The sequence below is a fragment of the Tachypleus tridentatus genome, chromosome 8, assembly GCF_004210375.1.
Source record: "Tachypleus tridentatus isolate NWPU-2018 chromosome 8, ASM421037v1, whole genome shotgun sequence".
NCBI classification, from domain to species: domain Eukaryota; kingdom Metazoa; phylum Arthropoda; class Merostomata; order Xiphosura; family Limulidae; genus Tachypleus; species Tachypleus tridentatus.
This window is the reverse complement of record NC_134832.1, coordinates 106,122,488-106,143,952: the sequence shown is the minus strand read 5'-3', so window position 1 is coordinate 106,143,952 and position 21,465 is coordinate 106,122,488. Positions and strand designations below refer to the sequence as shown.

The window sequence follows — 21,465 nt, the reverse complement described above, 5'->3', positions numbered from 1 at the left end:
AATTTCAATTTCTTTGAGTTTTGAGTCTCATATCCAAACATACCCACATTTGTCCAATTGACCAGTGATTTGACAATCACTCTTATCACACATCCTCAAAAGTGTGCATCACAATTTTATGTTTCTAGTGTAAATAGGACATAAACTTGCCACTGCGATACACACTTGGCAATAATAAGAGAGCTTTTCATTATTTTGAGTGTACAAAGAAATGAAAAAGATATGTGTAAAATTAATAAAGATTGAGGTAGCTTGGTAAGCAATTCTTAATTACAAAATATAAGGGCATTTAGATTACTTTGAACTCTTTTTATCATATTACATTGATAAACACATGCTGTGCAAAAGTTACATCATTGTAGTGTTTAGTCTAAAAAAGTTTATTTATACTTCTTTTATCATATTATTAATGAAAGAAGTAAAATGGTATTGTATCATGGCTATACAACTCCAAATCTGTTAAAGCATTAACCATTTTATGTGGTTAGATGTGGTATAAGATCTCTAAAGGCTTATTAATAGCTTCTGGAGACAAGCGTTAAATGTGTCAAGCTGCTGCTCGGTTTATACACAATTAGTACATTATTAGTATCTCTGTTACTTTGTTGTAGAATTGTTGATAAGATTTTGTTTTTAAATTAATGTTCATTGAGCAAGAAAAGTTTAAACAGTAGTCTTACTCAAAACTAATACTGAGCAAAGTGATTTTAATTATTTTACTATACACCAGATATGTTTTGTGATTATTATGTTAGTTACAATTCTTTGTTTTTACTTTCTTTATTTTATTACACTATCTTACATAAAAACAACAACTGATTGTCGTTTTAAAGGAGGCTAGAAAGCTTGTGTTAATAGTTCTCACTACTAACTCCAAAATAATAGAAGTATAATTTTTCTTAGATAAAAATAACTTCTTTGATGTCTATAAACAATGACTGCTATAGATTAGTGATATGTTGATAACACATGCCTGTAAATTTAAACTTCATAAAGTTGTTTTGGATAAGGTTATAATTTTCTTATACTAAAAATGCATTTCTGTTAGGCATATCCCTCCTTTCACAATATTACCTATTCTCAGTCATTACTGTCCCATATATGCAAACGTTTCTTTTATGCCTGCCACAGTCCTTCTAATCTCCATCTTGGTATCAAGTGACTCCACCATATCTTGCATATAAATCATTATGCATCACCTCTCCACCATGAGAAGCATAGTATACTTCAGGTCACATACAATTCCTATGTGTGCCTCTATCAAACTATCAGTTCAAAGCCTGTCAGATGATAGAAGTATTGTGAGAATGTGGAGGAAAGAAGATTAGGAAGTGTGAAAAGAGGGAAGTACCTACTGGAAATACATTTTGGTAAGATGAAAGTTATAATATTATCAAATGTGGTATCTTTCCTCCCACTCACAAGATTAGCTAGAATCCCACAATAATAAGGGAGCAGAGACAAGTGCATACACATACCCCCCAGGAAGCATATGAAGGATAGCTCTGTGTATGAAAGTCAGATGGAAGACCCAGAGAGGGGGAACTGCACCACTTTTGATCAGGAATACTCTTTGCTCATCTGTAAAAGTGGAGAAAAATGGCAGATAAAATATAGGATGACATTCATTGAGATAGAAGTGTCTCAACCCTTATATATACATAAGTCAATCCCACCAATCAGAAATGCGGTAGAGATGGTATGAATCTCATGGTGTAGAGTGGCTAGGGTGAAAGAGACCACAATTGGTAAATCAACTGGATCCAAAATCTTAGCCACTTGGAACCAACATCCAGGGTGGAATAAGATGTCTTCACCTGTATGTCAGACAAAATCTAAAACCATTCAATCCCAAAGCATGACACATATTGTTTGAAGAATCTTGATCCCAGAAATTAACAACAAGGATCAAAAGGATGTCTACATAAACTAAATATACACCCCAACTGCAAAACTGAGCAAAACCCTATAATCAAGAAAGGAAAATAAACAATCTAGAACAGGTGTGCAGACGTTCATTTATTGTTCACCTCTAAATCCAAAACACAGCCAAGGAGTACTGACATCAATGCTATAGTAGCATGAGAGCTCCCAATCTAAGGAGTGAACAACAATTTGACATCTCACTCCACAGTAATTGTATAACTCATACTGGAGAATAATATGTCATCTAAACATTCAGCAGGGTACCCTCATAGTCAATCATTCCAGAGACATGAGGTAGGGACTCCCATACTACACTTGAAGAAACAGATGGAAAATGTATGAGTCCTGAGGAATATCATCATCTGAGAAAGAGCAATGGCTGATCACAAAACCCTGTTTTGGAAACCTGACCATCCTTATGTTTTCAGTCAAGGTGTGGCATGGATGAACAGATATCTCCATCTGCTTTATTTTTTGAAGTCCGTGGGTGGTATAGACTGAAATGGGCAAGTTTATGAAGTAAACACCATGGGTTTGTTCACCTGTAAGTAATCTTGTAAAACTCCATCTCAACAGTGAATGTTGAGAAGACATGCATTGGAAAGTATGCTTCAACATTGCTTTACAGTGAAAATTTTGAACTGTAGAATATCTGACCAGTAAAGAACTTGAAAATAAATAAATACTTTAACTGAACCAAGAAGTGGAAGGGGGTAGATTAGATGACAAATTTGATGAAAAGTTGCTAAAGTTTCAGTAGGAAAGAGACAATGAGGAATAAGCCAACTGAATCACAAGATAAACTAAATTCTTGAAGGGGACTAAATTAACATCCCAGCACAGAAGAGATGGTCTTCTTGGAGGAGGCCAAATCCAGAAAGAATGGATTAATACGGTAAAGATAGGTGAAATATATATTCTACTGTCATGAGAAAAGCAAAAAGGTGTGAGATAAGGCTACCTGATAAACCCAAATCAAAGAGACTGAAGACCTCTAGTTGAAAAGCTATGGCAGGAACTTTGGCACACCAGCCTTAGTGGGTCAAGTAGATAGAAATGCCTGAGCATGGTACCATGTGTGAGAAACTTTCCATTTCCAATCATATACCTCCACGAATGAAGGACAGATGGACTGAGCCAAACGGAAACCTATGTGATGGAAGAAACCTAATCTCTCTGCCAAGGATTGAACTAGACAGTAAGTGAACACAAAGGGCATTAGCTGTGGGTCAAGGAGGGAGAATGGGTACAGAAGGAATAATTTCAGTTGGTATAAATGAAGAAATAATGGTTGAGCTGGTCAACAGGAAGCTATCAGAAGACCCCAGTATGAAAAGATATGGAATAGGGAAACCATCCTGTCAATCACTTGAATAGGAGAATAAACATATAGAAATTTCAGAGACCAATCTTGGCTGAAAGCTCAATATTCAAAGCTGGAGGATGAAACACCAGAGACCAAAAGAAGAGTAATTTATAATTCAGACTGTGACAAGTGCATCAATGTGAGGTAAAGTCACTGGAAAATGAAAGGATTGAGTAACTAGTCCATCAGGAACATCTTAGAATAGTTAGAATAGGAAATACAATCTACCACAAATTTGAAAGAAGGTGGAACATGACAGGGAATTAAACAAATGTGGTGTGTGTGTGTGCCCAATAGAGATCTAACATATGAAAGTGGAGGAATCTCAAACAGGTGCAACCTTAGTGACTGATATATACCATCAACATTGGATTGTCAGAACAAATAACCACCAAACCATGTCTGATTAGAGAAGGACGTGATCCATAACCAGATGGATGGCTAGAAGCACAAAAATGTTAATAATGTAATGACTGCTTCTCAACAGACCAATAACCAAAAGTTTTATAGTGATCAACCCATGCACCCCATGAATAATAAAAAGATACCATAAGACAGTCATGTGGGTGTGATCAACAAAAGGTAGAAAAAAAGAGATTCATTTGAAACATAACCCAACAGATACTGGTAAAAATAAGGACAGTATGCAAGAACAAACTGATCCTAAGGCTGTAGTGGATGAGGCATGCTCACACAATTGTTTAACAAGTAGGTAAACTGTTCAGCATGAACCCAAATGTCATGGGAGCACTAGAAAAACAAATAGGATTGAGAAGAAGGTTCATGCAGTAAGGAAAGCTGTGAGTCATAAGAAGTGGGGGGTGGGGTTTAAAATTTCACATGCCTGAGAAATAAACTGAAAAAAAAAATGATAGGTCCAACTGATTCCTCAGAAAAGGTGTGAGAAAACATATCAAAAGGTTCAAATTTTTCAGAAGAAAGTGAGACAATGTCTGGTGACAGAGGTTGACCCATGTAACATTCAGTGCTGCAAATAAACAATGAAAAATCTTCCATCAGAGTGATACATCAGAGGCTTGAGATGAAGCTCCTGTCAGAGTTTAACCAAACAAAACTTAGACATTGACTTTGATATTTTGTGTCAAGATTTGATGAAATGGTGGCAATAATGTGTTAGAATGAAAATAAATCTAAAGAAAACTGACTAGTTGAAAAAGTTTAATCACTTTGTAAAGAAACTGTACCTCAAACTGAAATCAGGTCAAAAAAAGTCTGTGCTCAAGCACTGTCAAATGAAAAGTGTCAGTTTAGTCGAGATACACAGAGGAGTCACTGCATTATTTGAATAAATAATACAGAGGTGACCTGATGGTTATTTACAGAAGAAACATTTTGGAATGACTGAATTCCCATAGGTGGGGAGGGAAGCAGAAGGTCTTTGGCATGAAACAGGAAAAGTTTACATATAGGGAACAGCAATGAACAAGAATAGCTAATTTGGTGAAAGGAAACAACCATCATATTGAAATTTTTTTTACTATCACCTAATGATTTTTTTACAAATTGGGGGGGAAAACTCCAACTTAAGTCAAAACTTCATTTACCACAATGTATTTATTACTATTGATAAGCCTCTCATGTAGCAAATGGTCTTGAGAAATCTATAGCCAGTGGTTGTAAACATTTTAAGCATAACAAAGTTGGAACCAATTTTGATGAAAATGATCCACTTATTTCAAAGTACATTTGACTTGACTTTTTGTGACAAATATGTATGTAATGTATAAAAATGGATATGGTTTTCAAATTCAATGAACAGGAACTACAGTGAAAGGTGTAAAACCTTCAAGAGAATAAAATCATCACAGGCATGTGTGATTTTTCACTAAATTGATATGTAAAGAGTAAAATACAAAAGTAGTATGAAGACAAATATATCCGAGATTTTCTGCATTATCAAACTGTAACATTACAAAACACTCAGCGTATTGAAATTTGTTTTTGAATTGGAATTATACACATTAATGAAGCTTACCCAGGCATAAATTTTACGTCTATTGCAATTAAATTTATCATGTGAATACAAATTAATATTTAAAAGCTCTTCATCTGACAGATGCATTAATGGAAAATGTGTGACATGTCTGAAATGATGTAAAGTAACTGAACTTAAACTGGTTCCTGGTTAAAGTTTTGACTTCAAAAGTATGAATATGTTTTGCTGAAAGAAAATAATCATTCCTCTTCAAGAGTTTTGAATAAACTTTATGTGATTTATATGTCTATGTACACATTACTCATTCCTGTTTAATGCTCAAAATCTAGTTCTTGAGAAGGTAGAATATAATCTACATTTCCATGAAACAGGAAATAATGTAAAACATATACAATTCTACGACACCAACTTATATGTGATAAATCACCAGCATAAATATGAAATATACCCAAACCTAGTGTTTACTTTTAAGCTACTGTACAAAAAAGTACATGTGCCTAATTTGAACATATACTATATTTGTAAAGAAATTTGATCAAATATCAACAATTCAAAATATTAAAAAACAGCTACCTGAAGCAAAGCTCTTTTACTAGATGTATTTCTAAAGTTTATTGTTCTTGGCTAAATAAGGATAAAATATACACATTAGAAAGAAACTCTATTAACACATTTTCTACTCCAAGAATTCCTCTGTCAGTGATTATTCATAATTTCTTCTTCTTCATTGGATTATCTCACATGCACTTGTTTTGTTTTTCAAGCATGCACCAAACATAAAGCAGACTATGATAGCAGTATGGTATTTTGTTGAAAAACATAAAACAGCATAAAAATCTTTTCTTAAAGAATATGAAGCTCATTGTATTATTTTTAGAAATGTGCAGTCTCTCTGTTGTTGCACATATCTTTTAAGTATTAGTCATTGTTTCGTTATTAAACAGATTCCATAACATTCAGTTTGAGACTACAAGAATGTAATACTGAAAAGTAGTTAAGCCTCTTAAAAAAGGCACTTCACGTCACGTGTTTTAGAAGTCATATACATATTTCACACAATTCCTTCCATGAAATTGGTGTCAAGATTCTGAATCAATATTCTCAGATATGCCATCTCTTTTCTTGCATTTTCAAATATTACTTGTGGCTCCTCTGAAGTACATTGCAGACAGTTAGGTGCCATCACCATGGCCAAGTTGTTGGAGTCCATTTTGGTAACTGCAACATTTTCCTCTGCAGCAAACACCTATCAGAAGCATTACAGTAATACAGTTCTACAGATATTTTACATTTACCAGCATTTCAACAACAATTTTTAATCCAAGTTACTATTCTAACATCCCCAGAATATGATCAATGGCTGTTGGCTGAGTTTTAGTTGTTTTTATTTTAATAAAAGAAGGTAAAAATCCATTAGCTAAAATTTAACTGTTTATTTTCACAGAATACAGTAAAGCTTTGGTTTATTTTTCTTGATTTCTATTTCAAATTGTTTATAGTAGTGTATATTAAACTACTAATGTTCATTTGTTTTGACTTATTTACTTTTAATATTCTGTCGTCAATAGCACTTCAGGATACCACTGTAAATTTTACACGTAACTTAGCAACAATAAACAGTAATAATCTTGAAATTCAGGTTATTATAAAATTGAAGCAGATACCTTTAATAATAAAGCCATACATTTCAAAAATGAATATGTGAAACACGTTCAACAGAAAAAATCAATAAAGTTAAACAAGCTGATTGATATGTGTAGCTATAGTACTTTACATTTTATCAACTAATCATGATTCAAATAGACATATAAGTGCGTCTTAACACACAGAATTTCAATCCATATTTAAATTACATAAAAATCTGTGAAACATTTATGAATTCTTTAGTAAATCTTCAAATTTTTAAGACATGTACACAAACTTTTTGCTTCTATTCACAGGAATGGTTTATAAATTTTGAAATTAGTGGATCGTTTTATTCGTTAATGAGCAGTTTTAATTAAATAAAGAGATTCCAGACTGGTTTCATCAGAATTGTTATGCTACATTTAAATTTTTTAGATTTTATGTTTTTTCCTTTAGAAATGGTTCATCACAAACTTCTTTAGAAAATAAACCAAAATAACTGTTTAGTGTTCAGATTACTGTTTCAATTCCACAAAAACTTTTATACAAATAGTATGACTACAATGGCACAAAATAGTGAAACAGATATCAAAGATACATCTGAGACAGGAATATTGATATATCTTACTTGTATTTTTAATTGCTGTTTAACTCACCTGTAAGAACCTGATTAAATATGCAAGGACTAAATGGTTTAATTCTGGCAGCCTATGTAGAATGGCTATTGCTTTCACAGGATCACAGCAGTGTTCAATACATTCTTCTTAATACATGTGGGGAATAAGGGGTTCATAAAGTTCCCAATACCACAGTTTCAAAAGTGACACAGGAACATGAGGGTCATTACATTCTACCAACTGCCATTGATCCATCTTCACTTTCATAACATTTACCTCATCAATATCTCCTGGAACCCTGAAATACCATATTTGTTGAAAACAAATATTCTAGGTCATGTTCAATAATTGAAATATACAGCTTCACAAAAAAATTAAGTTTTATCTGAATCCACAAGTCCTTCATCTTAAAACATTGCAAAGGATTTTCAATGTAAAATACTCTTCATATTTCATGTAATGAGTCATCTGACAAAATATTTCTATTAGAAGGAATAAAATAGCACACACTTTTTTATCGTGAGAAAGCAACTGCAAAATAAAATCTTATAATATAATGTACACATAAAACATGAAACTGTGATTTTATGGGATATATATATGCACTAACTTTATTATTTATTTCAGGTTTCACTCCCAGTCCCTCGATTCAGCTGTCAGGTCAGGCACTTCTCAAGTGATTTGGTATGGGAAGATAAATTGATTTTCTTGGGATTCTCCCATTTCCCCACAATCCAAATATTGGCTATATATCCATACCACCCTGATTGACCCTAACCCATACATCGGCTGTTACTTTTGTGATATTCACATACATAGCTGGGTGCTTGTTGCTGGCTTTTCACTCATAATTCCTTGCTTACTATCATGATTTTCATATTTTGTCCCTTTATTCTTTTTATTATACTTTTTTTCCTAGTGGCTTGATCTACTTCCAAATTCAGGAGTGGGGTGAAAGTACTTTTCTGAGCACACACAGTTATTTGTTTCCACGCAATGGGGACAGAAGAATTTAAACCAAAATAGCTGTTAGTATTTTGGCTTTAGTTATAGGGAATAATAGCATTATCACTCCAAAACAACTTTACAGTTTAACATCATGAAGTCAAAATGTTCAGAATAATTTTTTTTTCATTAAATACAAGTTCATGTATCTGATTTAAAATGCATTTGAAAATATGGTATAGCATTTTAGGTGAAAGGAAAAGACAAATAATCACAAAAGAGTCAAAAACAAACATAAAATAGCCACCTTAAACAATGGCACTCACTTAATAACATGCAAGCTTTGTGTGCAATAAAAACTCTCATTGTTTATTCTAGTCTATTATGTTTTAGTCTTGATTATGTATGTGTCAAGACAGCTGTACATATTATACAACTTCAAATGCAGAACAAATATGTGCTTTCAAAGAAACCTCATTCACAGCATTAAACATCATAATTTTTTTATCTTATTTTACTGTAATAAATACATAGTTTAATAATTAGTGGTTACTGCTATTAATCATGTTAAATAATCAATCACAAAAACACATTACTGTAACTTGTTAAACTATAACATGTTGAATATTAAAATACTCTTAGCAATTATTAGCAACACATCTGTCGTATCGAGATATTATAACACACCTAACTTTAATTGCTGTATCTCATGTTTATACAATATAAGAACTCCTTTTACCTAAGGTATACCAAAGATAGATTTTTTGTGTACACTAGTAAAACAGTTACAAATAATGTTATTGCAACTGACTGAAAAAAATTGCAAATTATATCATTAACCACTGACATTATATTGAATGTTTTATTTAACCAAAAATATATTTCCATTTTCAGATAAATTGCTCATAGTCCTGAGCAAAAAATTAAAGAATAAATAAAATTTCCAACTATTTTCAAGTGAATTTGTGCTTAATGTCTAAACTTAGTTCCAACTAACATATTCTTTACATATTAAACATGATCCTTGAAATTACCTGAATGAGACCTTTAGTAAATGTTCATAACGTTTATTTTCTTACAATTTCAGAAATGAATCAGTAGTCTTGTCGTCCAAATTTATTTATTTAGTGAAATCAACTTCAAATGCAATATTTTGATTTAGATTAACATAAAATCTGAATTTAACATTACTCATTTCAATGGGAACACATATTTTAATTTTTCTCCATTAAGTGACTCATATCAAAGTGAGCACAAATATTAGAATAATATTCCAACATCAAGTTTGACAGCATATTCACCAGGTTGAGAGTGAGATAGAACTAAGTTCAGCTCTTTAGACAAAACTTGCATTCATTTCCACTAATTAATATTAACTTCTGACCAATGCAAACTACATTCATAGGTCAGAACTAAAATCATGTACCTATTAATAAGTTAATTAAATATGATGTTCAAGTTATATATAACTAAAAATGACTAAATACACTGTTTCATCCTTCCTGTTAACAATATCTCAATGTTTAGCCAACCTAGACAGCTGAAATTAGTTTTAAATCCATATAACTCAGCTAATAATGCACAAAAATAATTATATTAAAATAATAAATGTAAACTTAAATTAGAAATAATGAAAAAAATTATGTACATATGTATTAATTGTTCTAATCAACAGTGTCAATTTGAAATTGGTACAAATTGTAATTGTTTATGCTGATGTTCAACATCTAATGGAATACCTAGAACTGGCCAGGCTATGTTAACAGTGAACTGCAAAATATAATTTTAATATCAAAGAACAATACACCTCCATATCTAGTTGTTTGATTTAATGTTACCATTGTATTGTGCAGCACATATATACAGAGTAAATAGCACACAACCAAAACATCTTGTAAATAAAATAAAAACAAGTAACCATGAAAATTGGTTATTCTAACAATTTGGTTTTCTGTATAATACTAAGTGTACCAGACAAACAACAAAATGCAATATTTATATTTTGTATATTCTTAAACAACGCATTATTTTTCTCAGTGGTTCAGAGAAGTAAAGTGGGTGCAAGAAAATCAGCAAAGTAACAACAGGAATGTACAGGGTGTCCAAAACTGTGGAACCATAGATGATTTGCAGTGCTTCTTAATTTCAGATACATTACTAACTGTGGCACTGTCACAGCATTAAAAAAGTTAAGTTAATACTACTGTTAATCCAAACTTGTTTCAAATGTCCACGACAGCACTTGTAACACATTCTGCACAATGTGTTGAAGTTCCTATGGTTCCAGACTTTTGGGCATCCTGCAGCAAAGCAACTAGAAACTCCTTTTTTTTTCTCTGCGTAATCTTAAAAAATACCTGAAATGTCAAATGGATGCTATTATGAATAACAGAATTGAAGCAGTCTTATGCTTAGATTATATATATTTTGATTGTTTTTATACCTAATAAGATTATGTGTTAGCTACTTCTGCCTAAGTTACACCACTACATACTCTGAGATTAGTAGCAACAATGTAACTAATTAATTTCCAGAATATTCCCTCTGATTGAGCTCCATTTAGTTTTAAAACAAGTTCAGATAGAGTAGTCTGAATCCAAAGAAGTCTTCAACTTGGACACTTTCTTCTCTGAAGAGTCATCACATCTTCCAAATTGTTCCCAAACACGGAAATTCAAAAAATTTTAAGCTAAACACCAAAATCAGACACACTTTAGTTTTTACTGGAACTACAGAGGCTAATTATGTTATATTAAAATTATTTTAGAACTTCACTATATCCAGACATTCTCTATCTGAAAATAGTACATCTCGACAATAGTGCAAAGTTTCTGCTTCAAAATATCCATTAGTAACGTCATCATGTTCCCAGGGGCGTAGATAATAAAAGTTGAGGGGATACATCCCCCCTTCATTTTAGGTGTGGGGTATGGTGCATACAATCATCCCCCCCTATAGTTTGGTCTCTTAAATTGTTTTATTGCATCACAGGCCTACAAATTCTGTTTGTTCTTGTGATTCATATGTTCTTACCAAACAAATTACATAATTACGCCTAGATGTAGGCTTCGTCAGTGGCCAAAATGTACATCTTCAATATAGGCGTGCTTCTAAGCTTTTCAATCTATGCAAAGTTCACAAGTACCAGTCAGTAGGCCTAAGTATACATGCAAGTATCATGGCAACAAGTTTACTCTGTGACTGTATGTTTACAGCTTTCACGTTCATTTAATCAGAGATTACCAATTTGCAAATTGAACAGTCCACATAAGTAGTTGCAAAATCATCCCCCCCCATCTGGTGTAAAAAATCTATGCCCCTGCATGCTCCAAATCACAATCTTCCTCCCTGTAGCTTTCCATTATTTAACTAGTGTAGGAAAAGCTAAATCTAGCAGCTTTACTAGTTTGTTTTCATGCGAAATGGCATCAATACCCTTTCCATTCTCCTAATACTTAATGTACACAACTTTTTCTTCCCCAGGAAAAAAAAGAAAAAAAAAACCTTTTTATTAAATAGTGTACTGTTGACTTGGACACATGGATGGCTTTTATCACTTAACTTTGAGTTTATCCATTCTTATTTGTTATAATATACCAAAAATACTCAAATGTTATTCTACTGGGTATCATTCTACCACAACTTTATGTCAGCTGTGGTCCCCATATGACTTGCTCATTTCCAATGTTCAATAGACTCAACCCTTTGTACATGAGAACCATTGTCACTCAGTTTCTACTAAGTATGCAACAAAAAAACAATATATTTGTAAAAGCTTTGATTTCTAATAATTCATATAGGATTAGCATAATACATCTTTATATAAACACTACCAAGCTTCTAGTAACCCTTTTCTGCCTATACATTGAATAGCTCAGCTTATCTGCCTGTCAGAGATTATGAAACTAACAACTTTAAAAACAAATAAAAATAATGAAATAAACTGCTTTATGTATGTCATTCAAAAATTATACGCAGTTCTGAAGCCTGTACTAAACAAGTTTTGTATAAACTGAGAAGATTTTGATACCAGTAACACCATAACAGTATGTAACCCAAAAGTATTATAATAAAATATAACCTATATAAAAGACAGTGTGTATCATGTCACACTTTATTTCTCAAAATGGGAAGTGTTATACAAGCAAAAATGCACTTATCCATGCAGAAAATTTGATAACTGTCTGCCCATTATGATTTTAGTAAAGCATTCAGGGTAGCCGTGAGGAGCTCGTGAAACCTTGTAGTGTAGTGCATGTTCACACAACAAGCCTAAAGTAAAGACGTGTGGGATCAGCTTGCCTAGAACCAAGTGCTAAAAATTTATCATGAAAGTAAAAATATCAATTGCGTTTTAAAGTTAAATAATTTATGAATTAAGTTATATTTTGTGATATCACCAACATTTTAATAAAAAACAAACCTCTTGAATCAATGATGACTCTAAATCAAGAAATTAACAAATATTTTTTCTTGTTTGTTGTCTATATTATTTAATTTTATAGCTTCAGTACACAGACTAACAGTAATATTTCATTATAAATTTATTTCTAAACAGTAAAAGACATTGTTCAAGCATAGTGTGTTACAAAATTGCACTGGCTTTTCTATGTATTAAAAATTTTTAATTTTAACTGATGTTTACCAGTAATTATTATATAAACATGCCACAAATTCATTTCAGAATGATTTTAATTTTGCTTGGTATTAATGATTTACTGCCTTTACATCACTTTTCTGCCTCTTCGAAAATCAAGATTGATTTTGTAAAATTAATTTATTTCAGTTAGCAATGAAATGTGAGGATAAGGTATATTCTGAGATAAAGGAGGTAGTAGTTGCCCTATTAAGTAATATGCCAGCCATGCAACATTGTAGAGAAAACAAATGCGATTAGATTGACATAAATTGTTACAAGAAATTTCCTTTTATAAATACTCACAAATATTTTTTTAAGTTTGCCAACACTATTATGCAAACATTCAAATGATTCTTTTTTATATCTTAATTGCCGAAATTGTTTCAGTGGTACATTTTTGTTAATTTAATCTAGCTTACACTTATTTTTAATAATATTTTTATTCCCAAACTAAATCGTTGTAATACCATTATTAACATTTCTACAAGATATTGTGATACATATTGAGCATGAACACCCAGACACGTTTTTATGGCGTATCATGTGATCTGTCATGCTTTTGTGATTATGACAGTTAGAAACTGGGTAAAATCAATATAAAATACTGATTATTTGACATCAAATGAGAAAAAAACAAAGACAGAATACTGGACAAAAAATGCTGCTACTCCTTCATTCATGGTCATAAAACTAAATCAACCGCCACTATAATTTTGTGATTGACTTTCACATATCTAAAACATGGCAATCCTACTATTCATTGGCAAAAGAGTAGCCCAAGAATTGGCAGTGGGTGATGATAACTAGCTGCCTTTCCTCTAGTCTCGCACTGCTAAACTATGGATGGCTAGAGCAAATAATCCCCGTGTAGCTTTGCACGAAATTCAAAAGAGCAACTACAAACTAACAATAATGTTAAATTTGAAATAAAGATTAACTGCATTTACATATTCACACCAAACATTCTCCCCCCTTTCAGCCGTGGGAGCGTTATATCGTGAGAGTCAATCCCACTATTTGTTAGTAAAAGAGTAGCCCAAGCGTTTGCGGTGGGCGGTGATGACTTCCTGCGTTACCTCAAGTCTCACACTGCAAAATTAGGGAAGGGTAGCACAGATAGTCCTCGTGCAGCTATACGCGAAATTAAAAAAAAAAAATATATATATATATATATATAAACTCCTCGTTGTCGTAAAGTAACCAGTAGGCAAATTTAGAAAGTTTTTTGTTTCTTTCTCTGTCATTAAGTGCTCATGACATCACATGACTATATAATAGTTGAAATTCTGTCAATATCCTGTAATACATACAGCCCCCCTCATAACAAAACACCCCTGAATTTGGTGAAATGTGTATAGACAAAATACTTCGCCCGGGTTGGCCAAGCGTATTAAGGCATGCGACTCGTAATCTGAGGTTCGCGGGTTCGCCTCCCCGTCGCGCCAAACATGCTCTCGCTTTTCAGCAGTGGAGGCATTATAATGTGAGAGTCAATCACACTATTCGTTGGTAAAAGAGTATTCTCACAATTAATACTACAAATAGTGAAGATGGATTGTTTATTAAAAAAACCATCAATATGCATGTACAAAGAAAACAAGGATAAAGCAGCTCAAATAAGTCCTAATACTAGTACAACATTAAAAGAAGTTCTGGTACTCAGTATTGGTAAGTATCTGCAGAACTTCACCCTGATATCTGCTATATTTATATATGGGCAGTTGTAAGCACTGGATTGCTGCTACATACTTTATGTGAAACTACATATCTTCTGAATAAAATGTATAGCTACAAAATATCTGCCTCATTTTCGTCATCTTCTGTTTGCACAATTATTACTATTCCAACTTCAAGAGGGACTCGGTGTCGACTTTCAAACTATGGGTTAAAGATTTATGTTGGAGACAGCTGAGACATTTATATAAAGTTTTCGACTTTTGTGTAATCACACTATTCGTTGGTAAAAGAGTAGCCCAACAGTTTGCGGTGGATGGTGATAAATAGCTGCCCTCTAGTCTTACACTGCTAAATTAAGGACAGCAAGCACAAATAGACTTCGAGTAGCTTTGTGCGAAATTTAAAAACAAAGTTCATGGGCACTTAAGGAATAAGGAGCAATCATTAATATTTCCTGTAACCCTTCTCTGTTAAGTTTAAATATTACAATAGTTAATAACATTAGTTAAGCTGAAATATGTATGTAAAAAGAAATGGAAAAATAATATTAATAGTGTTTTAAATTTCACGTTTGAGATAACACTGTATACGTTGATTTGGTTTTGGTTATGGTTTTGTTACGTATATTATATTAAAGCCTACGGAACATGACATTAAAGCACAATTTTGTTCGAGAACGGAAAGAGAATCGTGAAGAAATACAAGTGCATCTTGTTGACATTATAAAAGGTAATTGTTTTCTCCTTTCGTTTGAAATCTTGGTTTGATTTTTGGTAGACTGAACCCACTATGACCTGTATTTCATTATTATTAATAATAACTGGAGTACACTAAATAAATAATGTCAATGTGTCTCAGAACGGCTGTTATAGGTATTAACACTTTTACTAATAAGGAGAGAACAACGTTTCGACCTTCCTACGTCATTTTAACCTATTACTTAAAAAGCCGTTGCAGTTTAGTGTGTCAAGATTTTGTACAGTGAAATACTCGTTATAGAATGTTCCATCAAAAATAAATTATCTAAATGTAGCAATTAACGCCTAACTTGTCTTAAAATATAATGTCTAATATAAAAGTCTAATGGTACAAGTTCGTTAGGTGCAAAATTTATTATTTTTATGTTAGAATTTTCAAATTGTCGATATACTTTTGGAGGACCATAATTTTGAAATGATAGATTAGATGGAAGACAGCTCGTGGACATCACTTAATGCTAATAATTGTACTGCTGTTAAGTAACGAACAGTAGTTTGATCTTCACATTTACGAGGTCTGTTCAAAAAGTATGCGGACTGACGTCATAAAACAAAGTGTACTTTATTTAGAAGTTACAGGTCTGGGACCCTTTCAAAGTACTCTCCTCCCCAACGCACACACTTATCCCAATGGTGTGTCCACTTGTTGAAACAGTCCTGGTACGCTTCTTTTATAATGTCCTCCAGCTCCTTCGTCGCATTTGCCTTAATCTCGGGAATCGTCTCAAATCTTCTTCCTTTCAAGGGTCTTTTGAGTTTGGAAACAAGAAAAAATCGCAAGGAGCAAGGTCAGGTGAGTAGGGGGGTGGGAAAGAACAGTGATCGAGTGTTTGGCCAAAAACTCACGAGTTCTGAGGCACAAATTTCGCAGCAACGCGGTGCATCTTCAATTTTTCGGTCAAAATCTAACTGATATCCCACACTCTTCAGCAAGCTCCCTGACAGTCAGACGTTGATTTGCCCGCACCAGGGTGTTGATTTTGTCGACGCGTGGGTCGTCAGTTGACGTGGAAGGACGTCCAGGACGCTCATCATCTTCAATGGACTGTCGACCATCCCTAAAACGTTCATGCCACTTGAAACATGCCGCAAGCCGTGTTAAGCATAGCAAAAGTTTCAGTCGCAGATTTTCCAAGTTTAAAATAAATTTCACAGCAAGTCGTTGCTCCTTCAGGTCATTCATTCTGAAATCCGCCAAACGAAAAAATCGCACTTCACTTAAAACCGCGTAGCTAATACACAAATGAAGATATCTGCAATCGGGAAATGGCGTCGTAATCAGCTGAACTGTGCGAACCTAGCGACACCAAGCGGATTCCCTGGAACCAATTGGAGCCGCGCAATTCAAACAGTCCGCGTATTTTTTGAACAACCCTCGTATAACGCCCCACATCTCTTGACAAGTTCAGAAAATGACTGTGAAATCTATTTTCAGCGAAATAAAATGTGTTGTGTAAAACAACACTACTAAATATTCAATGACTGAAGAACAATTGACATCTATGTTCGTATCGTTTATTGATAACAGAGGCGTATCCAAATGAGACCAGCTCCGTGAAAAGCGTAGACACTGATTACATATTGTTTGGGAGCTCTTATATGTAATAAACACTATTACATTCGATTTGATTTATTTTAATAACCATTTTATTGAAACTCTTGCTGATATCTAGACACAATTTGTATAATTATAGTAAAATATATTTTAAATGTATTCGTATATAATATATCTAACACAATGTGTATTTTAACGCAAATTATTTCATTACTTAAAGTTAACTCTTCTCTTACACTTATGATACTCTTTTTGCAGTTGTTTATATTATTTTCCATGTTGAATTATTCTGTACAAAAATAATAATGCAAAATTCAGTTGACGAAACGTTCACTGATAGGCCAAACTATAAAAATAAACTACTTTTACAATAAAATCCACTTGCTTTTTAATTAATTAACTCGATATCCACAAACACTTTACTGAGTAACTGGTTTACAGTGTCAGATGCACCGTACATATCATGCACAACTGATTAATTAATTCCCTCTAGCTTTAGTTTAATTCGTTACTTATATATGTAAGTCTCAAATTATCTTCAACGTTTTGAAAAGATTTCTCGAATTTGTGACCCTCTCCTCAGGTTACTTTAAACTTCCACCCAGCTAAACAATAATAGAAACTTATAACTACATAAATGGTCTTCATTAAAATATTTTAGAATATTTTATGTCTTCAGCAGTTTAACCAAGTATACTTTAAATAATAATCTAATAGCATTAATTGTTGTTTTTATCAATAGATGGATGATCAATCTATTAGACTTCGTCAACTGGAATGCCATTGCAAGTGGAAGCTGAAAATCCCTTTTAGCAACAAAACTGTCCAAAAGATAAACGACAATTTGACAGATTGGATGAAAACAGCGAAGCCCGATATTCAAGAACTAAGCTTTCTTCTTCTTGGATACATTTATATGAGTGGTCTGGAGGACGGTTTGTACGAAGTAAACTTATTAAAAGCAGAAGCTTATTTATCTGAAGCAAAAGAAATATCTCAGAGCATTACTGAAAAAACACCTTTTTATTTGTTTAATGCGCTGGAAGCCCATAGATATCATATGCTAGGCCAAATAGAGAATTGTGAAAGCCGACTGGAATTGGCAGAAGCATTATGGGAAGAAATTAAGAACGACCCGAAACAAATGGCTTGGTTACATGGAGCCCGTGGTTTTGCTCTGTTCGAATGTGCATTTCAAAATTATGAAGAAGCTTTACATTCATTTGATGAAGGTCTAAAATTAAATCCAGAAGAACCGTTGTGGCATTACATGAAGGGACTGATTTTAGCAAGATTACGCCGGAATAAAAAAAATGAAAACCCTACTCAGGATGAACTGGAAAGTCTTTACAAAGCCATTAGCCTATCGAATGAAGATAATGCAGACTATATTATCACTTACACTTTATCGCTTTCAAGTATATGGTTCAACAATAAAAGAGACAACTCGTTGAAAAAGAAAATACTTGGATATCTCGAAAAACTTCAAAAATGTGAAAACACTGCATACATTCTACTTAACTGCTCCAAAGTATATCGTTACTTAGGTAATAAAGGTGAAATGAAAAAATGCCTACTTCAAGCTGATAACATTACTGAAGGAAAAAATGGACACATACTTCATCAATTAGGGCTTTATTTTTGGAGAATGGAAAGGGACTTTGAAAAAGCAAAAGAATATCTGAAAAAAAGTGGAATACATTACGCAGCAGTAGATTATTTACTATTGAAAAGGAGTAACAATGAGATTTCTTCTGAAACATACCTCAGTGAACTAAGTAAGTTCGAGAAACCGGAATCCTTCTGCAAGTCAGAAAGAGCACGAATTAAAGTGTATAAAGGAAAAGAACTGCAGAAGCAAGACAGGATAAAGGATGCAAAAGAAGCATTTATGGAAGCAACAAGATTAGATCCAGAATTAATTACAGCTCGAGAAGCATACAGTAAACTTCAAAACGTGCCACAAGAAGATATCGTAGAAGAATAGTCAACTATTCGATCACTCTCTTGTTTAGGGCCTTTTTATCATTGCACCTTTTATGTATGATCCTAATATTTATATCAGTAACTGAAATAAAAAGTGATAGTGCTCTGCCCACCACGGGTATTGAAACCCGGTTTTTAGCATTGTTAGTCAGCAGACATAACGCTTAGCCAGGGAGGGCATTAGCTATGAGTCTTTCATTTTCAAAATTCAATAGTAATTAAGATTTTACGTTAATTTTACCAGTGATTTTATTGTGGTCTACGGACTAAAAGTAATTACACTAAACAATTATTTGTTATAAGCTTTCCTTTGTGTTTTATTTAATTTTGTATTACAATGTTTTTCTTTATATATAGCTCAATGCCTAATCCTACTCAAAACTGTAGTTAAAGTATATTTTGTATTTTGGTTCTTTCTACAAACCAATTACATCAGTTTTGCAAATCAATATAATTCCGAATATGTAAACAAAGAGAATGCAGATGGTGTGATAGTTTTTAGCTTTTCATTGGACCAGGTTCCTGGCATGAAGAGGCACACTAAAGATGTCATGATTTTTAATGCTGCATAAAAATGGTAGATTGTGTTATGTTGTATTTGTCACTGGATCAGCTTCATTTAGTGGTATTATATTAAGGATGAGCTCTTTCTCCTTTAGGCTTTGATGTAAAACTACAAAGTCTGTTGTTAAACTCAAGAATTACCTATTACCAGGTTACCAGAGTTCATAGCCTCTCAAAAGATCCATTTGTTTTAACAATATATTCAATAAAAATATTAAAATTGTACAACCTGTTTTATAATTCAACCACAAATTTTAATTAGTAATTAGTGTTTACTTATTATCTACTTTACATTAAGTAGGAACTAGGTGCAAATTCATGTACACATGAAAAATACAAAATTGATTTCTTGAGCATGGACACACATGAATGATTCAGCTTTATCATAACAATAATGTAACTTAATCAACTACATTTCATGTAAAACAATGAAAAATAATATGGTAAAATACAAAACATCAGATTTATCAACATAATCCAGTTTATTGCTAAAATGTACACAACATACATATTGTTATTGTTGCAAAATATATTACATGAATAAATGAATTTATTCTTGCAAATGGACTTTCTACAAAACTAGTTGAGTAAACATTGTAGGCAAAATACAATAATCCAAACAAAAAAGATATTTCTTATAAAATATAGTTTACACTTTATTTTAAACACTTGTAATGAAATCTATGTAAAGTCTTGGCTTTCTACAGGGCAAACCTAATTAATGTAAAAAAGTAAAATATTACAATATGCATTTTTTTGTAATTTAACGTCAATTTTGAACATAAATGAAACACTCAACAGAAATAATAAGTTATTTTACTGAAAGTCAAAATGCAAATATTTGAGTTTTATTTTTTCCCCATTTTTCTATGTATTGTGGCATTTCTTAAAATGCAAATTTTGAATTGTTTGAAAAGACATTTTAAGATCTATACTGCAGATCTGAAATGATTTCATAAACTGAAATGACAGTTGACTTTTGTCTGATTTCTTGCAAAGAAACACAAGGTTACCTGTGTTAACCACCTCTAATTTCCATATGCTGAATTAGAGGAAAAGCACACAAATATGACCAACACCTACACTTCTAGTTAAGAAGTTATTGCACAAGATCACCTACAACAGTTGTAATGTTTTCACACAAGAGCCAACACTCAAGAATTTTGAATAGTTGACTATTCTTCTCAACTGCTCTCCTGAAGAACAGTCAATCATTGAAATTTTCTTGAGTTTTGAGTCTCATATCCAAACATTACCACCTACATTTGTCAGACCAAATAGTGATTTGACAATCACTCTTATCACACATCCTCAAAAGTGTGCATCACAATTTTATGTTTCTGGTGTAAATAGGACATAAACTTGCCACTGCGATGCACTTGGCACAATAATAAGAGAGCTTTTTCATTATTTTGAGTGTACAAAGAAATGAAAAACTGTCAATGCATCCTCTTTAAAGTATTGGAAATAAAACCATCATGATCACTGTAATTATAGTCACCATTTAAATTATTTTCTGTCACAAATTAATGGAACCTTATTCCTTTTTTCTTTTTTTCCTCTAAATGATTTAACTCCTTTAATTTATTTTCCTACAAGAAACACTTACACATCCCTTGTGTTATAGTCACATTCATATTCCCTTGGTAGTAATAAAATACAAGGCTTCATTGGGAAGTACAAATCACACATTTAAAGTTTTGGCACTTAATAAATAAGCAAATTAGTACACAAAGTAAGTATGATGGGGCAGTGTTTGTTATACAGCAGTACACATTCATGTGTTACCCACAATAAGTTTTATACTCCAAGTCTGAGAAGTGGAACCAGTACATTGTGTAGATGATTA

At 32.7% G+C, this 21,465-nt stretch overlaps 2 protein-coding genes across 2 annotated transcripts; one reads left to right on the top strand and one right to left on the bottom strand.

Moving 5' to 3' along the window:
• Positions 1-5,501: 5,501 nt before the first annotated feature.
• LOC143223981 (rho GTPase-activating protein 39-like) lies at positions 5,502-8,274 on the bottom strand. The gene is made up of 3 exons (XM_076452448.1): positions 8,271-8,274; positions 7,532-7,638; positions 5,502-6,495 (listed from the first exon to the last, which is right to left on the bottom strand). The coding sequence occupies exons 1-3, from the start codon at positions 8,272-8,274 to the stop codon at positions 6,301-6,303; spliced, it is 306 nt and encodes a 101-aa protein (XP_076308563.1). The 3' UTR covers positions 5,502-6,300.
• Positions 8,275-15,343: 7,069 nt separating this feature from the next.
• On the top strand, positions 15,344-19,844 carry LOC143223142 (antiviral innate immune response effector IFIT1-like). The gene is made up of 2 exons (XM_076450682.1): positions 15,344-15,482; positions 17,809-19,844. The coding sequence occupies exon 2, from the start codon at positions 17,809-17,811 to the stop codon at positions 19,051-19,053; it is 1,245 nt and encodes a 414-aa protein (XP_076306797.1). The 5' UTR covers positions 15,344-15,482; the 3' UTR covers positions 19,054-19,844.
• The last annotated feature ends 1,621 nt before the right edge of the window (positions 19,845-21,465 follow it).

What these genes read in the sequence shown, in the direction of transcription:
- LOC143223981 (XM_076452448.1), bottom strand. An exon ending in ATTTAATCAGGTTCTTACAG is followed by an intron (nt 6,496 to 7,531) that starts GTGAGTTAAACA and finishes TGCTTCTGATAG; the next exon opens with GTGTTTGCTGCAGAGGAAAA.
- LOC143223142 (XM_076450682.1), top strand. Translation starts at nt 17,809, where the DNA reads ATGGATGATCAATCTATTAGACTTCGTCAACTGGAATGCCATTGCAAG.